Raw genomic sequence first — 21,680 nt, forward strand, 5'->3', positions numbered from 1 at the left:
TGCTGATATAAAATGTGCTTGCCAAAATATTAACAGCTGAATGATATTGTTTATGATCTATCTTGAACATTTCTTGAAAAGACTGGCTGATTGGCAATTATTTCTTTGTTTTATATATTAATAGTCATTAAGCTGTCATTCTGTGGGTATCGCTTGATATAATTGATTAAATGATTACAGAGTTTAAGCCCCACAACTGGGACTTATTGAGACTAGCAAAATCATGAGAAGAAGCTCTCTTTCTCAGACTGGACCAATGAGGGATGATGACATTGGAACCATTCCCATTCCTGCTGCAATCATGAGGGGACTTTCACTTATGTCACTTTGGGTGCTCGTTCAGAACAAGATAGAAGCACCTACTTAATACACACAACATCAAATCCTCCACTTGCCCAAACTGCACAGACCTTTTCCATGTTCTCAAAATAGTCAAAGAACAACATTGCTATGTTAGAATTCAAAGGGCATGACATAAATAGTGTGGATACCATATTTTTCTGCAAAACATCATAACAAATTAAGTATCAGAGGGGTAAATGAATTAAGTCCAATTTGGCAAAATTCTCCAAAGAGTGTTTCATTTCATGCTATCTAATACATCCATCTATTCTCAGACCATATTGCCCGCAACTATATAGCTCCCCCTTTTACATACTCTGTGCCAAATAAGAACAGTAATTACTCAGGTCATAATTTTGACAGCCTTGTTAATGCTGAGTAGGACTTTACTTAGTAATCCAAGGGAAATTGTTGTTATAGGTATAGCAGCAACAGTATGTTTGGTTCTTTATTCTTTCATCAGTTATACCGGGGAAAACCATTGGTGTTAGCCTGCACAAAATAGTTACTAAACTAATAATACAAATTAAATCCTATTCAGTTACATCTCCCTCCACAAATCATTCATTTCATTGTTGTATTGTATAGCACCAGTAATGTGCCGAGTGGTTCCGCACTCAGTTAGACCCATGCTACCCTACTGAGGTCAATTTTCACAAACTAATGACTAAAATAACTGAAATACATGGTGGACATAGAAAATGTGTTTTGAGAGTTACTTTTAGCAATGGATTTTTTTCTTCAAGCTGTGTATGAATTTGAGCTTGTAATGGGCAAGGACCTCATGGTTGTCCCGCGTCCCGACCGATCTTTGTTCGAGACACAATTTGTCCCGATATTTCGCCCCGCTGGCAGCACTGGTTTTTTTTTTTGTTTTGGGGGTTTTTTTTGCTCCACTAGCAGCTCTCGCCTTTTTCTTTTTGTTCCACTGGTGGATGCCCCCTGTCCCCCATGTGTCCTGATATTTTCTTCATCTCATCTGGTCACCCTTGTTATACTGATGTAAATCCACTGACTTCAGTGGAGTTGCTCTGGATTCACACTGAAACTGATCAGAATCTGTCCCAGTGAGGTTACTTGCGTGTAACTTATGCCTGCAAGCAGAATAATTCACATCCCTTTCTTAAGGGATTACAATTAACTGAGTATACTTACTGTACATCGGAGAAATATCAACTCTATTGGCTCACCTATTCAGAGATATGGAATAGAATTGGTTTTATATGAATCAAGACAGTTGTGATCCTGACATGACTGTGCATGGAACAGAAGCATGAATGTGATAATTCTGAGATGGCTTTTATGAGCTAGAGTTTGTGGCAACTCTGCCTGCTGCCAGTCTCAACGTCAACCTTCCCCCTCTTTCTAACTTTCCTTTGAACACTGATGTTGTAGTTGCTACTGCCTAAAAGCCAATTATTATTATCCACTACCCAGCACAGCCTGAGGGAGAATGATTTCGCCAGACAGATATTTTTCTACTTTGACCATGTATTTATATTATTTCCATCATTGTTTTATGTTGAGCCAGGCTCACCCTTGTGGCCTCCATTTAGTTGCCTAATTGTACAGTTATACCAGTCAAGTCAAATAAAAGGGATTTAAATCTTCACGGCTGCATTAGCTCTGCAGGCTGAGCTTCGTTTAAAGAGGAAATTGATATTTTGCCCATCTTTTCATTCCCTTGTTTGTGTTGTTAATGTGATTTTTGAACGCATTTGAAGGGGATAGGAAAATGTAACTGCCAAAGCAAACTCAGGCTCTAGCAGGAGTCTAATATAGAATGACAAACCACAGCAGCATTTCCTAGCTGGGACAAGGGAAAGAGAAATTCTGCTGCATTTTCATGTTTAGCATTTTGATCAGGGTTTAGTTCTTTGATGGACTGTTGGTTTTGACAACGTAGTCAAGGTAGGATATGCAATGGCACATACTAGACAAAACACAATTTCAGACACAGACCTGAGGGTTCCGCTGAATGCGCATGCAACAAAGAGTCCGGGGAGTCCTGGCATTGTTGAAAATATATCCATAACGAAATAAGGCATCAGCTAGGAGAAAATAAACACACGGAACAAGAGATGATGTTAAGTAGGACATTTTCTGGACTCTGCAGATGCAGTAGCTGCTTCTGATCACATTGCAATACAAAGAAGAGGAGTTGAACAGAAATCATCATTTAGACACCTCAATTCTAACTGATAAACCACACACATCAAAAAAAGAGAGAAACCTTTAAGCTATACTTAACCAATACAAAAGTAAGGTAATATTTGACTATGACATAAATTGAAAACCTAAAATTGATACGTGACACAGGAAAAATTAACAGCATTGTCATATTGTAAAGCTCGATTCAGCAAGGCACTGCCTAGATGTAGGCATATGAACAGTCCCATTGACTTTGCACATGCTTAAGTGCCTTCTTGAATCAGGGTCTATCGGATATCTTTCCATTTACACCATTAATCTGATTCTATACCTGATCAGGTGCTGAAATGAAACCAGCAGTCCAAGGATCGCAGTTCTTAAAATGGATGTACATCACCAAGCCTGAAAAGACTGCACACACTAGAATTACCCAGAGTCCCACTAAATTAAGGTACAGTGCACTGAAAATAAAGAGAGAGAGAGAGACCTGTTTATGTCTAATTCAACACAAATATGGCAAGTTCATCACTGGCTACACAAGTTCTTCTCACTGAAAATAAATGATACTATCTCTTCATTTCTTGGATTGTGTGAATGTTGACATTTTGGGGAAGCACCAATATTTTGAAAAACTGAGGTATTCACTATATATAGGACAAATGTAAAGGAGTGAATTGTTTCTGGTGCAGTGTCAAGAAGCAGATTTACAATGAACCACAATTCTGATAATGTCATAAGCTAGAATCTCTCCAGGGCAATTCTCACATATAAGCCTTTAAAAACGGATTTAATTTCTCAAAAGTTGTTGCAGTTCTGCGCTGAAGTCAGCCGGGATATTATTTTGTACTGAATTTGGCCCATGTATAATTTCACCACATAAATTAAATTAATCTGTATTCCCTTTCAGTGATTATTTGAGGTACACATGGATGACAGCATTCCACTCTTGGGGTTTTCTGTCTATAGTTTAGAAATGTTGTATTTCTGTGAGGTCTTACATAATCTATATTACATTTTGACATTGCCCTTCACTGACTTCCTAGACATGGCCAAATTCAATTCAAAATTACACTCCAGAATTTCAAAACTCTCTATGGACCCTGATACAAAAGGCATCTCTGACTTCTTAGCCATATATCCTTCCCTCCTCCGGTCTCAGTCTCCCAAGACGCTTCACAGTCAGGGGTCACACTTTCAGTTGCCCAGCCCCATGCCTCTGAACTCTCTCTCCACCTCCCACAGAGACACTGTTACATTTTTTTTCTTTTAATTGTATCTTAAAACTTTATTTTCTTCCCAGCCCTTGAAGGAGCATTTTGAGATCATGTGTATTAAGGACACATAAAATGTATATGGAAGTGACAGTGAATAACGACATGGTATTGTGTACAGCCCTGGATCCCCACCCTGTGCTGTCATAGGTTTTCTGCCCCCAGGTGGATTTGCATTGAATAGCACTAAGTTACTGTAAAGGAAAGATCCCCCCCATCTCTTTTCTAAAACAGATGGGATTTTAGGTCTCTACAAAAATATGCTGTCTTGATTGTATTACCATGTGTGTCATAGGTAGGGATGAGTGAACTAATTTTGGACAAAATAAAAACCAATTTGAATCTGTGGCTGTTGCTGAAACAAAACCTAAATCTTTTTATGGCCTGAGAGAGTTTTGAATAAGTTTCCCTTCTCTCCCCATTTTATTATGAATGGTAGTTGGTCTGAAAGTCCCTCTGCTGAGCTCTGCTGTTGCTACATGTAAATCTAGAATATAAGAGACTCTGTTGCTGCTGCTTCATTTAATTTTCCCTGAAGCTAGTTGTCCAGAGAGGACTATGGAACATCCTTCAAATGGAATTCCTGTCATGGAAGGAGAATCTGCAGCCTGCTGCCAAACAAACTTCTCTCCTTCCACTGCTGGAGAAAAATCCATAAAGCAGATCTTTGAAGATAGGCATTTTGGTTTAATCAGGGAGGGATTGTCACATGTAAATCTGTGGGAGTAATTTGCAAGAAATAATTTATGTAATGAATTTAGGTTCTTTCTGATTGTGGAACTTCTAGAGGTAGATTGTGGTTTCTTTAAATCTCTTTGTTGTTCAGAATTATTTGAAGAATAATATCTGTTTAAAGTCCTTATTATCTAGATGGGGTTGATAAATATTTGACATTTGAGAGATCTGAACTGTGTTGTGATCAGTTGTGACAGGTCAAGTGAGGTCACATGATATTTGTTCTTTTCCTTACTGAAAAAGTGTATAGGCACTCTTGTGCAAATACCTGTTCATATGAATTTAACATTTAGCTTGAATGAATGATCATGGGTGTGATTTTGAAATTCACTTCCTGCAAATTTTTGTCAGGAAACCTCAGAAAGTGAACATCAAAATGAGTATGATCAAAGTTAATTCATTTACAAAGTCAAACATTTGAGAGAAACCTGTTTTGCATTATTTAACCTGCTCTAGGAACTTGGGAGTAAAGCAATTTCATGAAGATATTGGAATCTTTTGATATGTTGTATGTCTTGTTATGTACATACTAGTTCTGTTTTTAATGAGACAGTTAGAGATCTTGATACATTAAAAAGATTTTCCTTTTTTTTTTCAAGAATACTGTAGATACCAATTGCCATGTTCTTCTGTACCAGATATGGAGTGGTCACAGAGCTTCCTTTTGAGCAAGATACGCACCAGATGTATTCATCATTACATCCCTTGATGCTCTGCCAGGTATGGCTGAGGTTTGTTTAAATAAAGCATTTTACACACACTGCCACCTAATGGCTGAACTTGTAATAGTTATTTCATTACACCAATGTGAACTCAATACGATATACAAACCCCACTTCTGAAGATTCACTTAGGTGCAGGTTTTCAAACTATTACTCCAAAGTATAAATAGTTTCTTACTCCATGAATAGTCCCAGAGAGCATCAGGACTACTCAGTACAACTCTATATGAATAAAGGTTTCAGAATCTCACCCTTAGATGTTTAAATCTCTGTTAAGTTGCCCATATCAGGCTCCCTGTGTATATTTGAAAAAACAATAGTATAGTCCCATAGAAGAAGATTTAGAAATAAAGCATAGTCTGATTATGAGAATAGTTTATGTTCGTTCTTGACACTAGACAACTTACAGTTTAGCTTGCTTTTCTGATTTGCAGGAAATACATCTCTGTATTGTGGACTGATTAACTCCATAGATTCCTAACCACGTAAAGGTTCCCCCAATTGTAATTGTCCAAAATGTGTGTCGCCTTAAAGGATCTACATCAAAGCTACAAGACAGAGAGGAAAGTAATTCAGCTCCACTTGCTTAAACCCAACATTCAGGCACAATAGAGATATGCCTGAACCAAAGGTCTACTTCCCAAACCCCTGAGCTTTGAGGAATACCAAAATATCTGAATCTGTAGTTAGGACTCTTCTCTAAATCAGACGTGTACTGGGTAGCTAATGCTCAGCCCAAATTCATCATTAAACAGCAAAACTTGTGTGTGTTTACACTGTTAAAGAGAATATCTAATCACTGTGTTTTACCTCATCTATACTGAGACATATCTCAGTGTGAGAAAGTTAGCCTTATATTTACTGGCCTTGCACCAGTCATTAATGATGATAACCACACAAGTAAGTGGTTGTTCCTCCCCTCCCATCCCCAGAGGTCCATCTCGTTTGGTATCCTGTTCCCAGTAGGGGACAATGCCACATACTATAATTCAGACACAGAAGCCCTGTACTCCACCTAATTACTATGGTCACTATCACCACATATTAGCCCAGGAAGATAAAAGTCTTCCAGAGTTAAACTAGTAATTAGCTTATGCCTTAAAGTTCATCGCCCTTGTAATTTTATCTTAATAAATGTAACTAAAGTTAATCTTATTTTTATTTGTACAACTTCCTTCCCTTTAGAGCTCTGTTAATTTTGAATCTAATAACTGCTGTTGATAAAATACTACTTAGATTTTTTATAAAAGCACCATTGTAGCTGCTGCTAGTTTCTACCAGTGTCCTGCTGTGATAAGTAACTCTTCACTTGCTGACATAAACAGCTGCCATTGGGAGGCCAATTCACCACAGCAGACACCAGTATTGTGGTAGCAGTATTAGCTACAGTGGCAAGTGTATTTCAAATACTGTGGTATTTTTAAAGATGGGGAATGTTAGGATGTGTGAAAAGGGGATGGGGAATATTCTGGAAAAAGGTCCCTGGGGAGATAAACATAAGAGTTGAAATTCTGGCCCTTCTGAAGTCGCTGGCAAAACTCCCATTGATTTCAGTGCGGCCAGGATTTTACCCAAACACATTAGGAAAGAAAGGAATGAGTGTTCTTTATGGAATTGATAGAACATCCCAAGAGCTGGATGACTTGAATAAAGCTAAAATACTTTACTGCAGAAGTTCTCAACCAGGGGCATGCATGCCCCCTGGGGATATGCAGTGGTCTTCCAGGGGATACATCAACTCATCTAGATCAGTGTTTCTCAACTTGGGGGTCATGACCCCATTGGGGGTCACTGGATGGGTTTAGGGAGGTCATAAGGGCAGGGCCAGCAAGCAGAGCAATTGCCCAGGGCCCTGCAAAGCTATTAGATGCTTCAGCCTCAGGCAGCGGGGTTCGGGTTTCAGATGCTTGAAGGGGGGGTAGAGTAGTCGGGAAAGGTTGAGAACCACTGACTTAAAGCAAGCTACCTCCTAAAGCATAGTCAATCTGCAATACTTTTATTGAGGAATAAGAACCACTCATCATCACAGAAATTAATTCTTAATATTATTATTATTAATGTGTAAATGTAGCTTAATGCCAGTAGGGTTTTTTATCCAAAATGTGGAAAAAACATAATGAGAATTACAGGCACAGTTTATGTTGTGCTTACTCAAATACCGCTAGGCGCGATCCATTGCTGGCATTCTCCCAGATGCTGTTAGGTCCTCCATTCTGAATAGTTCCTTGAATCAGAACCGTTAAGAAACCAACCACCATGACAACCAGCTGAAATGCATCTGTCCAGACAACAGCTTTTAATCCTCCCTAAAACAATGAGAAGCTGTATATTTGCATTCTTCTTGTAGTTATTTGCATCACAGTAGAACTTAGAGTCCCCAAGTCAGCTCAGGGCTTTATGTTAGGTGCTGTACATGCAGGGATGGATTTCCAATTAGGCACACTAGGAATATGCCTTGGGGCACCGGTGTTCTAGGGATGCCTTACCTCTCTAAAACTGTGTGCAACATGAAGGTCAGCTGTAGGGGAGAGGGGCTGAAGAAGCTATGCCTAGTGGCACATAAGGTGTAAATCCACCCCGTGTAGGTGCACATAGTCAGAAACAGTTCCTGCCCTAAAGGGTTTACGTTCTACTTCTCGGACAAAGGATGTATTATTTTAGGTTGATCAGACAACAAGTATGAAAAATCGGGATGGGGAGGGGGGGTAATAGGAATCTATATAAGAAAAAGACCCAAAAATAGGGACTGGCCCTATAAAATCTGGACATCTGGTCACCCTATGTTATTTTACAGATTGGGAACTGAAGTACAGAGAGATTAAGTGACTTGTTCAAGATCACACACACAAGTGTGTGGCAGAGCCAGGAATTGAACCCTTGAATTCCCAGTCCTCTGCTTTATCGATAGGACTATCTTTCCTCCCCTGTTTTGTGTTAAGATAGTAGAAAACTCCATGATGTGGAAACTGAAGCTAAACTGGCCAATTTCCTTTGTTTTTTATAGTCATTTCATATTCTGGTTATCATGCATTAGCACAATGTTGTTTTTGTTTTTTTCATTTTCAGCAGTGGATAGAAATATTTAATTTTCAAAAATTCTATTATTGAAATAAAAATAATAATGGAAACATTTCTATTAAATTTTGTAAATCCCTACACCAAAAAGTCCTCATTTTAGGCCTCAGGTTATGGGCAATGTCCTTTTTAATTATTTTCAGTTTGGAAAGAAAATGATTAATCTTCTTAATTAGAGTGTATCCCTGATTAGTGTACAAATTGCATCCCTAATTAAAGAGATTGACTATCAGCTATGTAAAATGGCTGCCAGCTGATGGCAGTAGTCATTTTAGGCTCTGCCTCTTGCCACCAACCCTCACTCCATCACTAGTTCTTCCACCCACTGTCTCCCACTGAAAGTTATATCCCTCCTCCAGCCCCGGAGTCCTTCTGGCTTTGGCTTCATGCCTAACTGTCAAATGTTATCCTGGTCATCCTGGTCCCAGATATCCCACCCACTGACACTCCCCCAATGACAGATTCCCTTTCCTTACAGGCTATCAGTATCCAGGCTCAGATAGGGACTAACATTTTCCAAAGTGCCCAAGTGGCTTGGGGGCTTAAGTTCCATTTTCAAAAATGCATTAGGAATCAATGGGACTCAAGCATCTAAGTCACTTAAGTGTTACCCTTGGTATCCACAGTATACTGGTGATCACTGTCGACTGCACAATGAATCCTCAAAGAGTAAGTCTATCTGCTCACATGCAAATCATCATGGATGTTTTCATGATATTTTCACTCAAAATCGAAGTTCTTTATAAAGCCTGGGATCAGTAGCATGAGTTCATCTCAGGTTCTATCCCTACACTTTTGCTGGAATTATTCCAAGGATGAATTTGTCCCCTTACCATTTATAAATTATAGACTGAAAAACATAGTCAGGGAGATTGTTATCATCTTCCCAGAAGCTTTAGTATGACATGAAAGTTTATCACTTCCTTCTCTGAACTAAAAAGTCTTGGCCTTGGCCTGAAGCTATCTGATTTAAACCTTGAGACTTTCAGAGTGCAGGATGAAGATATAAAGCTATTTGCTTATTCCCATAAAAAGTACAAAAATAGATGTAATACTTAGAAGGATTGTTAGCTTGCCAAATGTTTCTATGTTTACTAATGCAAACTTCAGTCATTCTAGCTATAATTAGAAACCCTGTTTCTATTACTTTTCATCTGAGTAGCGTTAGCCTTTAACATCATCTGTATTTAAACCTTTCTGCTGTGTTAGTTACATACCAGAGTGCAGTAGAAAGTGCAGACAATCCCCGTTGCAAATACAGAGCCCCAAAGATTGAATCCAGTCACTGTAAAACCAAAGAAAATCAAATTGGTAGTAAAACAACAGGTGCAGTTCATCAGAATAACTCAGATCCTTTTGCTCCAGCAGGATAGGAGTACTTAGTAACTTTAATTTTTGGCTCCTATTAGGAGCCCCTCTACAAGATAAGGACTTCTTGACTCTGATGCATATTGTTTTGATTCACTGCTTTCATTTTGCTGCTTTCTTGCAAATTGTGATTAATTGCATTTCATTTGTGTGAGAGTAATCATTAAGTTGAATACTGTTGTAAGGCCAAATCAAAACTACTTCTGTGAGACATACGGAAGATTTCACAGTTGATAGAATTAAATATGTAGTTGTTCTAGAGCAATGATTTCTTAGTTTTCTTTTTGTCCAGATTCCCTGAGTAATAAAATTTGCCTTTATGAAAAACATTTTCCTTTGCAGTTAATATCAACTAAATTACCAAGTGCTTTAGAGACTCCCCATTGATTCAAAGAGGGAGAACAAAATTCTGCTATCAGATATGCATGCAGAACTCCCTTTGATGTAACTGGAACTGAAGTAATTCAAGTGAATTTAACATCAAAACTGTAGGGCCCATAGTGAACTTAGGTAGGGTGAAACTCCCTGTTTACAGTGAAGTAGAATAAAAATGCCAAATTGTTTCATTGCTCAGTGCACAAATTGCAATTCTGTGTACAACAAAGCCTCATCTATAGGGGCAACCCAGGTCCCACTCATGCAGCTGAAGCAATCTTCCTATGAACAGAATTAATTGGTTCCACCTTGCAGGGTATGAATTTGGGGGTAACTCATACCCACGTAAAACAGAGCCCAGTTGCACTGGGAAATGAGTTGGATGGGACTGGACAGGCCAGTATGGAGTCAGATGATGCACCACTGCATGGGTCCTCTGGCATCCCCCAACTCCTATCCTCTGTTTATGGACACATTGGGCTGAAGTAGCCTCTGATGGCACCACTCCATGGTTTGTGTGGGAGGATTCCTTTCTTTCCTTGGAGATAGTCAATATGCAACACACACTTAACAAGCTGAGCGATGGGTCCCTGATTTACCATGGTTTTAGCACAAAAAGTGAAGAACACGGTATTCAGTTGTCGCTACAGGGGAATCAGGGATTGGAGTTACACTGGCATTTGAAAGAGATATGTTACAAAAAACGTTATAGCATCTTTATAATTGTTCAGGACCTTGGTTTTAAATCTTCCCTGAAACCTGCCACGATCAGCAGCATAGAGCCACTTAGAGCTATGCAAGGGCATTGGAGACTTGCCACCTGCTGTATTAAAGACACCACAATCTTACTCTTGAACCTTCCTGCTGGCACTTAGACAATTGATATACTTCTAGATAGAGCAATCTCAGTTTTATCCCCTAGAGTTTAAGGATGACAGCAGTGTGCGGTGGAAGGGGAAGAAAGAATCAAAATACACAGCACAGTGCTGGATCATCACCTTGTACTGAGCACTTTGCCAAGATATTGAGAAACTGTTCAGCACTCATCTCCTCAAGTTACTTTTTAGTATAAACTAAAATAGAGCAGGTAAATGGCAGACTCCTGCTGGTGTATTGACACAAGAGAGGCGGGCGGGGGAGCCAGCAAATGTAGAGCTACTAAAATGAAGGCATAGAACCTTTTACAAAGCATTTGGTTTTTAATCTATCTGCTTCAGTTATCCTGCTTGTGTTGTGACAGGGTTGATTGGTGTAGCCATGTGATGTGAGCTGGAAACTCACCTTGGTTAAGAGCCAATGCTGGAGCATAAACCACTACTCCAGTATAAAGAATCTGAAGGAGAAAAAAGGTCATGAACGGTATAGTTGAAAAAACAGCTGATAGGCGTCTGATTAGATTCAAAGGCCCCCAAACTATGGGGAAATTTGGATGAGATTCTAAACTTTAAGGCTTTCTGTCCCTAATCTCTACAAAATCAAATTTCATTTCCTTTTTTAACTCTGTACTTATGGATGCATCAACAATATCTATCTAGTTGTTTTTAATATACCTATCAGTTTGGCGTTTAGGTGCCATAAAATATTAAGCAGATAGAAAACGTCATGCCTGGGGATGTGAAACTATATTAACACAGTGACACAGAAATAGCCTACTCATGTTTAACCTAGGTGACTGTTAATACCTGACAGATTCTACAGAATCCTAACTAACTGGCTAACTGTTTGCTAACTGAACAATTCTAAGCACAAATAATGACACTGTGGAGGGACGGAAAAAAAAAGAGAAGTAAAATATTGAACTCCATTGCTAAGGCTGCTAATATTAAATGAGTAGAATTTGTTTGGAAACATTTATACCTTCCACACATCTTTTCCTATATGTTCAGTTAAAATAATTTGCTGCTATTAATAGTTTTAAATCCTTTGATGTGATTGGAATAACACAGACTTGGTGGGATAACTCGCATGACTGGAGTATTGTCATGGATGGATATAAACTGTTCAGGAAGGACAGGCAGGGCAGAAAAGGTGGGGGAGTTGCATTGTATGTAAGAGAGCAGTATTGACTGCTCAGCGCTCCAGTATGAAACTGCAGAAAAACCTGAGAGTCTCTGAATTAAGCATAGAGGTATGAGCAAGGTTGATGTCACGGCGAGAGTCTGCTGTAGTCCACCAGACCAGGGGAATGAGGTGGATGAGGCTTTCTCCCAGCAACTAACAGAAGTTACTAGATCGCAGGACCTGGTTCTCATGGGGGACTTCAATCACCCTGATATCTGCTGGGAGAGCAATACAGCAATGCACAGACAATCCAGGAAGTTTTTGGAAAGTGTAGGTGCCAATTTCCTGGTGCAAGTGCTGGTGGAGTCAACGAGAGACAGAGCTCTTTTTGACCCGCTGCTCACGAACAGGAAAGAATTAGTAGGGGAAGCAAAAGTGGATGGGAACCTGAGAGGCAGTGACCATGAGATGGTCGAGTTCAGGATCCTGACACAAGGAAGAAAGGAGAGCAGCAGAATATGGACCCTGGACTTTAGAAAAGCAGACTTTGACTCCCTCAGGGAACTGATAAGCAGGATTCTCTGGGAGAATAACATGAGGGGGAAAGGAGTCCAGGAGAGCTAGCTGTATTTAAAGAATCTTTATTGAGGTTGCAGGAACAAACCATCCCGATGCGTAGAAAGAATAGTAAGTACGGCAGACAACCAGCTTGGCTTAACAGTGAAATCCTTGCTGATCTTAAACACAAAAAAGAAGCTTACAAGAAGTGGAAGATTGGACAAATGACCAGGGAGGAGTATAAACATATTGCTCAGGCATGCAGGAGTGAAATCAGGAAGGCCAAATCACACTTGGAGTTGCAGCTAGCAAGAGATGTTAAGAGTAACAAGAAGGGTTTTTTCAGGTATGTTAGCAACAAGGAGAAGGTCGGGGAAAGTGTGGGCCCCTTACTGAATGGGGGAGGTGACCTAGTAACAGAGGATTTGAAAAAGCTAATGTACTCAATGCTTTTTTTGCCTCTGTCTTTACAAACAACGTCAGCTCCCAGACTACTGCACTGAGCAGTACAGTATGGGGAGGAGGTAACCAGCCCTCTGTGGAGAAAGAAGTGGTTCAGGACTATTTAGAAAAGCTGGATGAGCACAAGTCCATAGGAACTGATGCGCTGCATCCAAGGGTGCTAAAGGAGTTGGTGGATGTGATTGCGGAGCCATTGGCCATTATCTTTGAAAACTCATGGTGATCGGGGGAGGTCCCGGATGACTAGAAAAAGGCTAATGTAGTGCCCATCTTTAAAAAAGGGAAGAAGGAAGATCTGGGAAACTACAGGCCAGTCAACCTCACCTCAGTCCCTGGAAAAATCATGAAGCAGGTCTTCAAGGAATCAATTTTGAAGCACTTATAGGAGAGGAAAGTGATCAGGAACAGTCAGCATGGATTCACCAAGGGCAAGTCATGCCTGACTAACCTAATTGCCTTCTATGATGAGATAACTAGATCTATGGATGAGGGAAATCAGTGGACATGTTATTCCTTGACTTTAGCAAAGCTTTTGATACGGTCTCCCTAGGGCCGGTGCAAGGAAGTTTTGCGCCGTAGGCGAAACTTCCACCTTGCACCCCGCACCCAGCTAACCCCACACCCCCCCCCATGGCAGCTAACTCAGCCCCCCACCCGGGGAGCCCCCCACAGCAGATACCCCCATCACCGCTACAGCTAACCTCTCCCCCACCCCTTTCCCTCATGGCAACTAACTCTGCCCAGGGAGACTCCCCCGTCCCCTCACGGCAGCTAACCTAGCCTGAGGAGACTTCCCCACTCTCCTCCACCACGGCAGCTAACTCTGCCTGGGGAGATTCCCCTGCCCCCGCCACGGCAGCTAACCCTGCCTGGGGAGACTTCCCCCATCCCCTCCCCCCGCGGAAGCTAACCCTGCCTGGGTAGCCTGCCCCAGCTCACCTTGGCTCTGCCTCCTCCACTGAGCATGCCAGCGCTGCTCTAATTCTCCTCCCCACCCAGGCTTGCAGCACTGATTGGATGAGATTTAGAGCGGGGCTGTGTGCTCAGCGGAGGAGGCAGAGTGGAGGTAAGCTGGGGTGGGAAGCTGTTCCCCTGTGCATACCCCCCCCGTTACTGCAAGTAGCCCTCCCCGTGCCCCCCCACCCAGCTCACCTCCACTCCACCTCCTCACCTGAGGGGACTTTTAGGCACTACCAACCACTAGGTGCCCTAGGCAGCCGCCTAGTTTGCCTAAATAGTTGCACTGGCCCTGGGTCTCCCACAGTATTCTTGCCAGCAAGTTAAAGTAGTATGGGCTGGATGAATGGACTATAAGATAGATGGAAAGCTGGCTAGATCATTGGGCGGAATGGGTAGTGATCAATGGCTCCATGTCTAGTTGGCAGCCGGTATCAAGCAGAGTGCCCCAAGGGCCAGTTTTGTTCAATATCTTAATTAATGATCTGGAGAATGGGGTGGATTGCACTCTCAGCAAGTTTGCAGATGACACTAAACTGGGAGGAGTAGTAGATACACTGAAGAGTAGGGATAGGATACAGAGGGGCCTCGACAAATTAGAGGATTGGGCCAAAGGAAATCTGATGAGGTTCAACAAGGACATGTGCAGAGTCCTGCATTTAGGATGGAAGAATCCCATTCACTGCTACAGACTAGGGACCAAGTGGCTAGGCAGCAGTTCTGCAGAAAAGGACCTACAGTGGATTAGAAGATGAATTTGAGTCAACAGTGTGCTCTTGTTGTCAAGAAGGCTAATGGCATTTGGGGCTGTATAAGTAGGAGCATTTCCAGCAGATCGAGGGATGTGATCATTCCCCTCTATTTGGCATTGGTGAGGCCTCATCAGGAGTACTGTGTCCAGTTTTGCCCCCCACGCTACATGAAGGATGTGGAAAAATTGGAAAGAATCCAGCGGAGGACAACAAAAATGATTAGGGGGCTGGAACACATGACTTCTGAGGAGAGGCTGAGGGAACTGGGATTATTTAGTCTGCAGAAAAGAAGAATGAGGGAGGATTTGATAGCTGCTTTCAACTACCTGAAATGGGGTGTCAAAGAGGATGGATCTAGACTGTTCTCAGTGGTACCAGATGACAAAACAAGGAGTAATGGTGTCAAGTTTCAGTGGGGGAGGTTTAGGCTGGATATTAGGAAAAACTTTTTCACTAGGAGGTTCGTGAAGCACTGGAATGGGTTACCTAGGGAGGTAGTGGAATCTCCTTCCTTAGAGGCTTGACGAAGTCCTGGCTGGGATGATTTAGTTGGGGATTGGTCCTGCTTTGAGAAGGGGGTTGGTCCTGCTTTGAGCAGGGGGTTGGACTACATGACCTCCTGAGGTCCCTTCCAATCCTGATATTCTATGATTCTATGAATTGTTTGTGTCTATACCTTGACTCTCACACTGATTTGCTGTGTTGATCTTGGGCAAGTTGCACTCATTTCTCTGTGTCTGAGCTTCCCCATCTGTGATATGGGGATGTTACCATTTATTCACCCGCTTCACAGAGGCGGGGGGATGGGAGGGAGCTGTGGGGACTAGTGAGTCAATCAATGTTTATAAAGTCATTAGTAATATACAGCACCCTATAAATGCTAAGCATTACTGTATTGTTAAGTTATTATTCCCCTAAATTGTTATCTCTGCTCTGATTAGGGGTCATTCTTCACAGAAACAGTATGGATTTGAAAAAATATTACAGCTTTACTGAAATTCTCCCCTACCTCTTGCACTGACTGATTTTACATAGGCTTTTTGTTGAAACTAAGCAAGGTTATTGGGTTGAAGTAGCTGGCGCTAATTCCTCCTACTAAACAACTGGAGGCAATGTATCTGATATGCACAGATTACATGCCTGCACTCTCAACAGCTTCCTCAATGTGTTGGTTTCAGTCATCTCTGCAAGACATAGGAAATACAATAGCCCTGTTTGGCCACCATCCCTGCACAGCTTCTCTATACTGCTCACAGTGTGCAGAGAACCTTGCACCTTGGTGAATTTCACTCTTTGCTGGTAATTCAGTGACATTCAGGGAGTGTGTTTTGATGATTGCTTTTGAAAACCTAAGTTAATTCATTGTAAGTGCCTTAGTTTCGTTTCCTCATCAGCCTGTTGGATTACTAAAAAATGGGAAGACATCTTAAAGAGGTTAATTTAGTTTTGTAAAGTACATCACTAAACCTCAGTTCTATAACAGAGGCACTGTTCTAAATATAGCTGAGGTTCCTAGAGTGTACCTTTGGAGAGAAAATACCAGATGGCAAGCTGCTCAACTGCAATTATGGTCCAGCTGTGTATATATATTGTTTTCTATTCATGTGATTCACATATAGTTGTGGATGACTTAGAATCCTGAATATGTACATGTACTGAGTCATCTTGTTAAAGAAAAAAAAAATCAATCGCCTTTAGCCTTCTTCCCAAACGAGCTGAGACATCTACCAGAGGGATTCTCAGGTGGCTATTTAAGCTAGATGAATTGCCACTTTTTGCAATCAGAGTGGTGCAAAGAGGTCAGAGCATGAGCCAGAATCTACTTATTTATCTGAACCAAATCACACTAATTATCTTTTGGAAAATTTAGCTTGAATGATTGTTTTTATGAGCTTGTGTTACAAATCTTTCAAAGAAAAATAAAGGTAGCCACCCAGGAAACTTCAGAGATCAAAAATAGTCTTTTAAAACAAATACTTTGCTAACTGTCAAACAGCAGAATCAAGTTTGTCTGCCGAAAATGTGCAGAAGGGATGATTTCTATAACAAAAGAGGCCATGTCCTGGAAACGCACGTCCTTTGGCTGCATAGAGATGTGTTGTTAAGTTGACCACAAAGGTGATTTTAGTCTGTTTTTCTGACTGCACAAAGAAGTTGACTTGAAAGTGACTGACATTCCTTTGAGAGAAAGTAGATGTGGGGGTGGGGGTGTGTGGAAACCCTCCTGAGATTGGAGCAAGAATGTCTGAACCATGTGGGTGCACAATTGTGTCCACCGGGAGGTCAAAGTGATGGCGCTGGGGGCAGCAGCCATGAAGACTTTTGGTTTTAAACAGGAAGAAGCTGGAAGGGTGAAAGCAGTAGGGGGCTCAAAGTGAAGAGATAGAGTGTCTTGCTGAGGGCAGGAACTTGCTGGAGGGGAGAGACCGACAAAAGTTTAAATAAGCTGGTGCCCTCAAGCGATCTTCACAACCGCTCTACAACTGTCAGGCCAGTGCTGTGTGAGGGGGAGGAACAAGCAATCAGACAAAGAGCTTTAGTGCTAGAATGTGTTCAGTTAGCTAAGCAACTACACTACTGGACTGCAAAGGCCTCGTGTTCTTCTAGTGAAAGGGGTCATGCGGCTTCAGAGTTTCTCAGAGCAAAGGACTGGGTGCCAGGAGACTTATAGAGTCCAATCCCAGGTGAGCCTCTCTGATTACTATAGTACCTCAGTAAGGTTGCTAATCCTCCAGGATTGTCCTGGAACCTCCAGGAAGTAAAAATGAATCTTTAATTAAAGTTAGGTCATGTAATGAAACCTCCAGGAATATGTCCAGCCAGAATTAGCAACCCTATACCTCAAGGAACTCGTTCACCCTCTCTGAGCCTTAGTCTATAAACCCAACTGGAAAATAAAGAAAACAAAACAAAACAAAACAGGGCCTCACTGCAAACAGATGCTTCATCTGAGCTGAGCTTTTCTAGGTAAGTATATTACAAAAAGTTATGCACACAAAAACATTTCTTACCGTCTGCACTATGTAGATCAGTGTTGCAGCAATGCGAACAGATTTGTTAAATCTTAATTCCAAATACTGGGGGAAATGAGAAGTACAATTAGTGAAAAGCATCTGTGATATTTGGGCCAGATTATTATCCACTTATTAGCACTGAATAGCACCTTACTGTCCAAGTAGTCCCACTGAATTTACTAACACTGCTATCATCACTAATGAACAGGATAGCAAGATTGTTGCAGCTATAGAAAAGTGCATTTTAAGAAGCCTCATAATTAATCTAAAGTACTAAGTGTCATAATCATAAGTATCTAAAATAATGTGTTGGGTGGAACTGAACTATCCATTACCTGCTTAGTAGACTGAAAAATCCAGAGGCAAATCAGCAAAGGAAAAAGTGCTTTATTTTCATGCTTCATCCAGCTATGTGAGGGGGGACATCTGCAAGCTAACTAGGAAAAACTTGATTGGCTTCTGTAGAAATCTACTCACTTGCTCGCTCACTCAAATCATCAGGATAAACTCTAACTGCCTAATTAAGGACACTGCTGCCCTTAGCAACTTCTGAGTACCCATCAGTAATTTCCTGGGAATTACGTACCATATAGAATGCTCCCCAGCACACATTATTTACAGAAGATTCCAAGGACTTTCTATCTTTAGAAATCTTCATGCAGAGATACTTAAGTAGCTTCTCTGTTGTTACTCTTAAGTTTGTCATCTTTATTTACATTCATTGGAATAAACTCTCCTCTGGGTCACACTGAAGTGACCCCAATGATTGTAATCGAATTGCAATGATGAAACTGAGAAGAAAATTTGACTCTGATCTTTTATTAGCCTAATATATTTGGGAAAGTGCCCTGCTTACTTTGCTTCTGGTGGCTGGAATAGATTTCCAATCTGAACTTTTCCTAACCTAGCAATGAAATGTTTCAAAATGCCTATGCACGGTTTTTTAAATGAATTTTTTCCTTGTTTTTAAGCCTCTGAGGCTGTGTACAAACATTCCCATTACCTTGCTTTGATTTATTGGCCCATGAGGCTTTATTTCACCCAATTCTTTGTTAACTGAATCTTTCTGTAGTGAAGAACAGAACCATGTCCCATGACCTCTATTAAGTCCACTGACTATTGAATACCTCACTTGTACAAAATTTGTCCAGTGTCCCCAATGACATCCAGATAATTGAGGCTGTGCACTGTGCTCTCAGTAATAACACCACAGTGACAACTGATTATCACATCTGCTGAGCAATCACACCAGGCAATTGCTTCTTTCAGGGAGTGATGCCTGGCAAAAATTTCAGACACAGCTGGGAAATTGCACAGGGAGCAAAAAACCTGTTATCCAACTCCCTGAGTTATATCTACAGGCCCCTTAATATTTCTTAACCTAATCACTAGAAATGTGCCCAGATCCATCCCCCTCAACCTGCAAATTTTAATAGTGGTCAAAATCTGAACTCAGATTCACACTCCGTAAATGCGCCTAGCTTTACAAGGACTGAGCCAAAATCCCAGATCAGACAAGTTGTTTGGGGGGTTGGAAATGGAATTTAGCGGTTTGAGCCTGTCTTTAATACCCACTCATGAATAGCATTGTTTTTCCTGTCTGTGGAGACTAAGACTATGGCTACATTATAGCTGGGAGTGAGATTGGCAGCTTGTTAGATGTACCCATGCTAGCTTTGATCTAGCCAGCTCACCAAAAATAGCAGTGCTGACACAGTGGTGCAGGTTTCAGTGCAGCCTGAACCAGTGGGCCTGAGCCTCTCCCCACCCCACCGGCTATCTACTTCTTGTGCTGCCACTGCTGAAGCACACACCATGGTGTCCTCACAGCTGTTTTTAGTGAGCTGGCTAGAGTACAGTTAGCACAAGTACATCTACGTGAGCTGCAAAGCATACCCTGACTGCAGTGTAGACGTAGCCTAACCATATTTATACCACTCTCCTCATGCAATATCTTTCTTACTTGCTTTGACCAACTGTAACCTACTTTTGTATTACAGTATTAAGCGAGGTGGTGAGCTCCCTGGAGCATCTCTGCCTAGTACAATGGGCTCCTTGACTGGTACCCTAAGCATAACTGCAATGTAAATAATTTTTTATTATTATTATTATTATTATTATTATGCTATTCAATGCCAAAGTATAAATAAATATCCTGTGGTTTTAAACTATTCCAAAAGGTTTTTACCATAGATTTGGGTTAAAAATGTCTGTATACATAATAGACTGGTTATAATAGTGTCAATTTTACTTACCTCGTAAGTGCTTGTAATCCCAGATCTGAAGAACACGGGTAGGAAAAGTTCAGAAGTAAAGATGATGACAAACGTATATGAAATAAAGAAAACAATGAAGGGTGCTCCATAGCGATATACCTCTGCTGGTGTTCCCAGAACAGTCACTGCAGACATAAAACTAGCTGTAAGAGACAATGCCACTGGTCCACATGTCATCTGCTTACCGCCTACTAAAAATTGCTTTGAAGTTGCATTTTTCCTCTCCTTAATTGCAAAAAAGACACCAATGCCAGAAGAAATTAGAAAGAGTGCAGCAAAAACAACATAGTCCCACGCCACAAAGTTTTTAATGTCAGGAGCTACGAACTGGGACATAGTGCCAGCTGGATAATTCTCCTATATCTAGGTGAGTTTTTATTTTGTTTTTTCCTAAATCTGATTCACAGAAGCAATTAGCTCCTCCCTAATAAGAGAGATGTTTCCAAAGCTTATCAATGCTAAAAATTAAAAAATCAGAAAGAGTATGATCCAAAGACCAACCATGAGTTTTTGATCCAGTTCATTCGAAAGTATTACAAAAGAAATTAGTTTAGATAGAGTTTTAAAGAAACTATGTACATTTGTACCCTGGCCCTATCAATGTACTTGTCAGACTATTAATCAAGCATGTACCAAGGAAGCATTCAGGCTCTCTGAGAAATAAATGACTAACGGAAACAACGTAGATTCAATAGTTCACACTCTTTTTATCTGTCAAGTTTTTTTTAAGGTTAAACATTCCTCAGACACATTGACTTGATACAGATTTTTACTGCTCAGCAGTTTTTAAATAAAATGAGGTCAGTAAAACAAATCATTTAAGGGGAAAAAAAGGAAGGAGGATGTGTGGGAACATATAAGTGAACTGAGTGGTAAATGGGCTCTATTTTCAAAAAGCTGCTTCTGGGACATGTGGCTAAAATCTGCTCTTGTGCACTAAAGGGAAAGCATAGAGTTATTCTTAGACAAATAGGAGATTTTTAAGTGTGTTCTCCACTGGAGACCCCATAAGCTGTTCTTTGCCATTGGCGATGTGACCTTCTGTATTCATGTGTATCACTTTCAACCCCAGCGAGCTAGTTACAGTTCTCAGGTTCAAGAATCTGAGCTCTGTTTTTAATGTCGGGAGCTACGAACTTGGACATAGTGCCTGCTGGCTTACAGTGTGCATACAGTGATTTCTTTTCTATGGGCAATCTGGGAACATTTTCGTAAGGAATAGTGTTTAGAACAAGAAATCAAAGTAAGTTAATCAGAGCACAAAAAGAATAAGAAGAAAATATCTCCAGCACAAAGTGCCATCCATTCCAGTGACTGCCCCACACCCTACCCCCAAAGGCAGAGCCCAAACCTCTCAAAGAGACTCCCAGGCAGAAATCCTTATAGCCTTTTCCCTGAACATCTATGGCCAGAGGACTTTGATGCAGAGCTGGAGTTACGGAGACATCTCTGGTCTGTGTCACACCATCTTATTTATAGAGATAAGTCTGAATCACAAAACTTCCTCAAAGTTCAAGGAAGATCAGATCTAGTGTTCCAGCTCTAGTGCATAATATGTTTGAACATAATAAAATTCAAGGAGGTTGCCTCTTGGGTCAGTGTAATTTATTTTATCTATAAA

General features: G+C 40.9%; 1 protein-coding gene across 1 annotated transcript in view; it reads right to left on the reverse strand.

The window, feature by feature from the left end:
- The window catches only part of SLC5A12 (solute carrier family 5 member 12), a 31,551-nt gene extending 11,156 nt beyond the window's left edge, over nucleotides 1–20,395 (reverse strand). Inside the window, exons 1-8 of the mRNA XM_030562611.1 lie at nucleotides 20,039–20,395; nucleotides 17,781–17,846; nucleotides 11,321–11,372; nucleotides 9,514–9,581; nucleotides 7,373–7,527; nucleotides 5,629–5,769; nucleotides 2,825–2,954; nucleotides 2,305–2,393 (exon numbers count right to left, since the gene is read on the reverse strand). Coding sequence (XP_030418471.1) covers nucleotides 2,305–2,393; nucleotides 2,825–2,954; nucleotides 5,629–5,769; nucleotides 7,373–7,527; nucleotides 9,514–9,581; nucleotides 11,321–11,372; nucleotides 17,781–17,846; nucleotides 20,039–20,395 — 1,058 coding nt within the window. The remainder of the gene's footprint in view (nucleotides 1–2,304; nucleotides 2,394–2,824; nucleotides 2,955–5,628; nucleotides 5,770–7,372; nucleotides 7,528–9,513; nucleotides 9,582–11,320; nucleotides 11,373–17,780; nucleotides 17,847–20,038) is intronic.
- Between the last annotated feature and the right edge of the window lie 1,285 nt (nucleotides 20,396–21,680).

The sequence above is a fragment of the Gopherus evgoodei genome, chromosome 4 (genome assembly GCF_007399415.2).
Source record: "Gopherus evgoodei ecotype Sinaloan lineage chromosome 4, rGopEvg1_v1.p, whole genome shotgun sequence".
Taxonomy (NCBI): domain Eukaryota; kingdom Metazoa; phylum Chordata; order Testudines; family Testudinidae; genus Gopherus; species Gopherus evgoodei.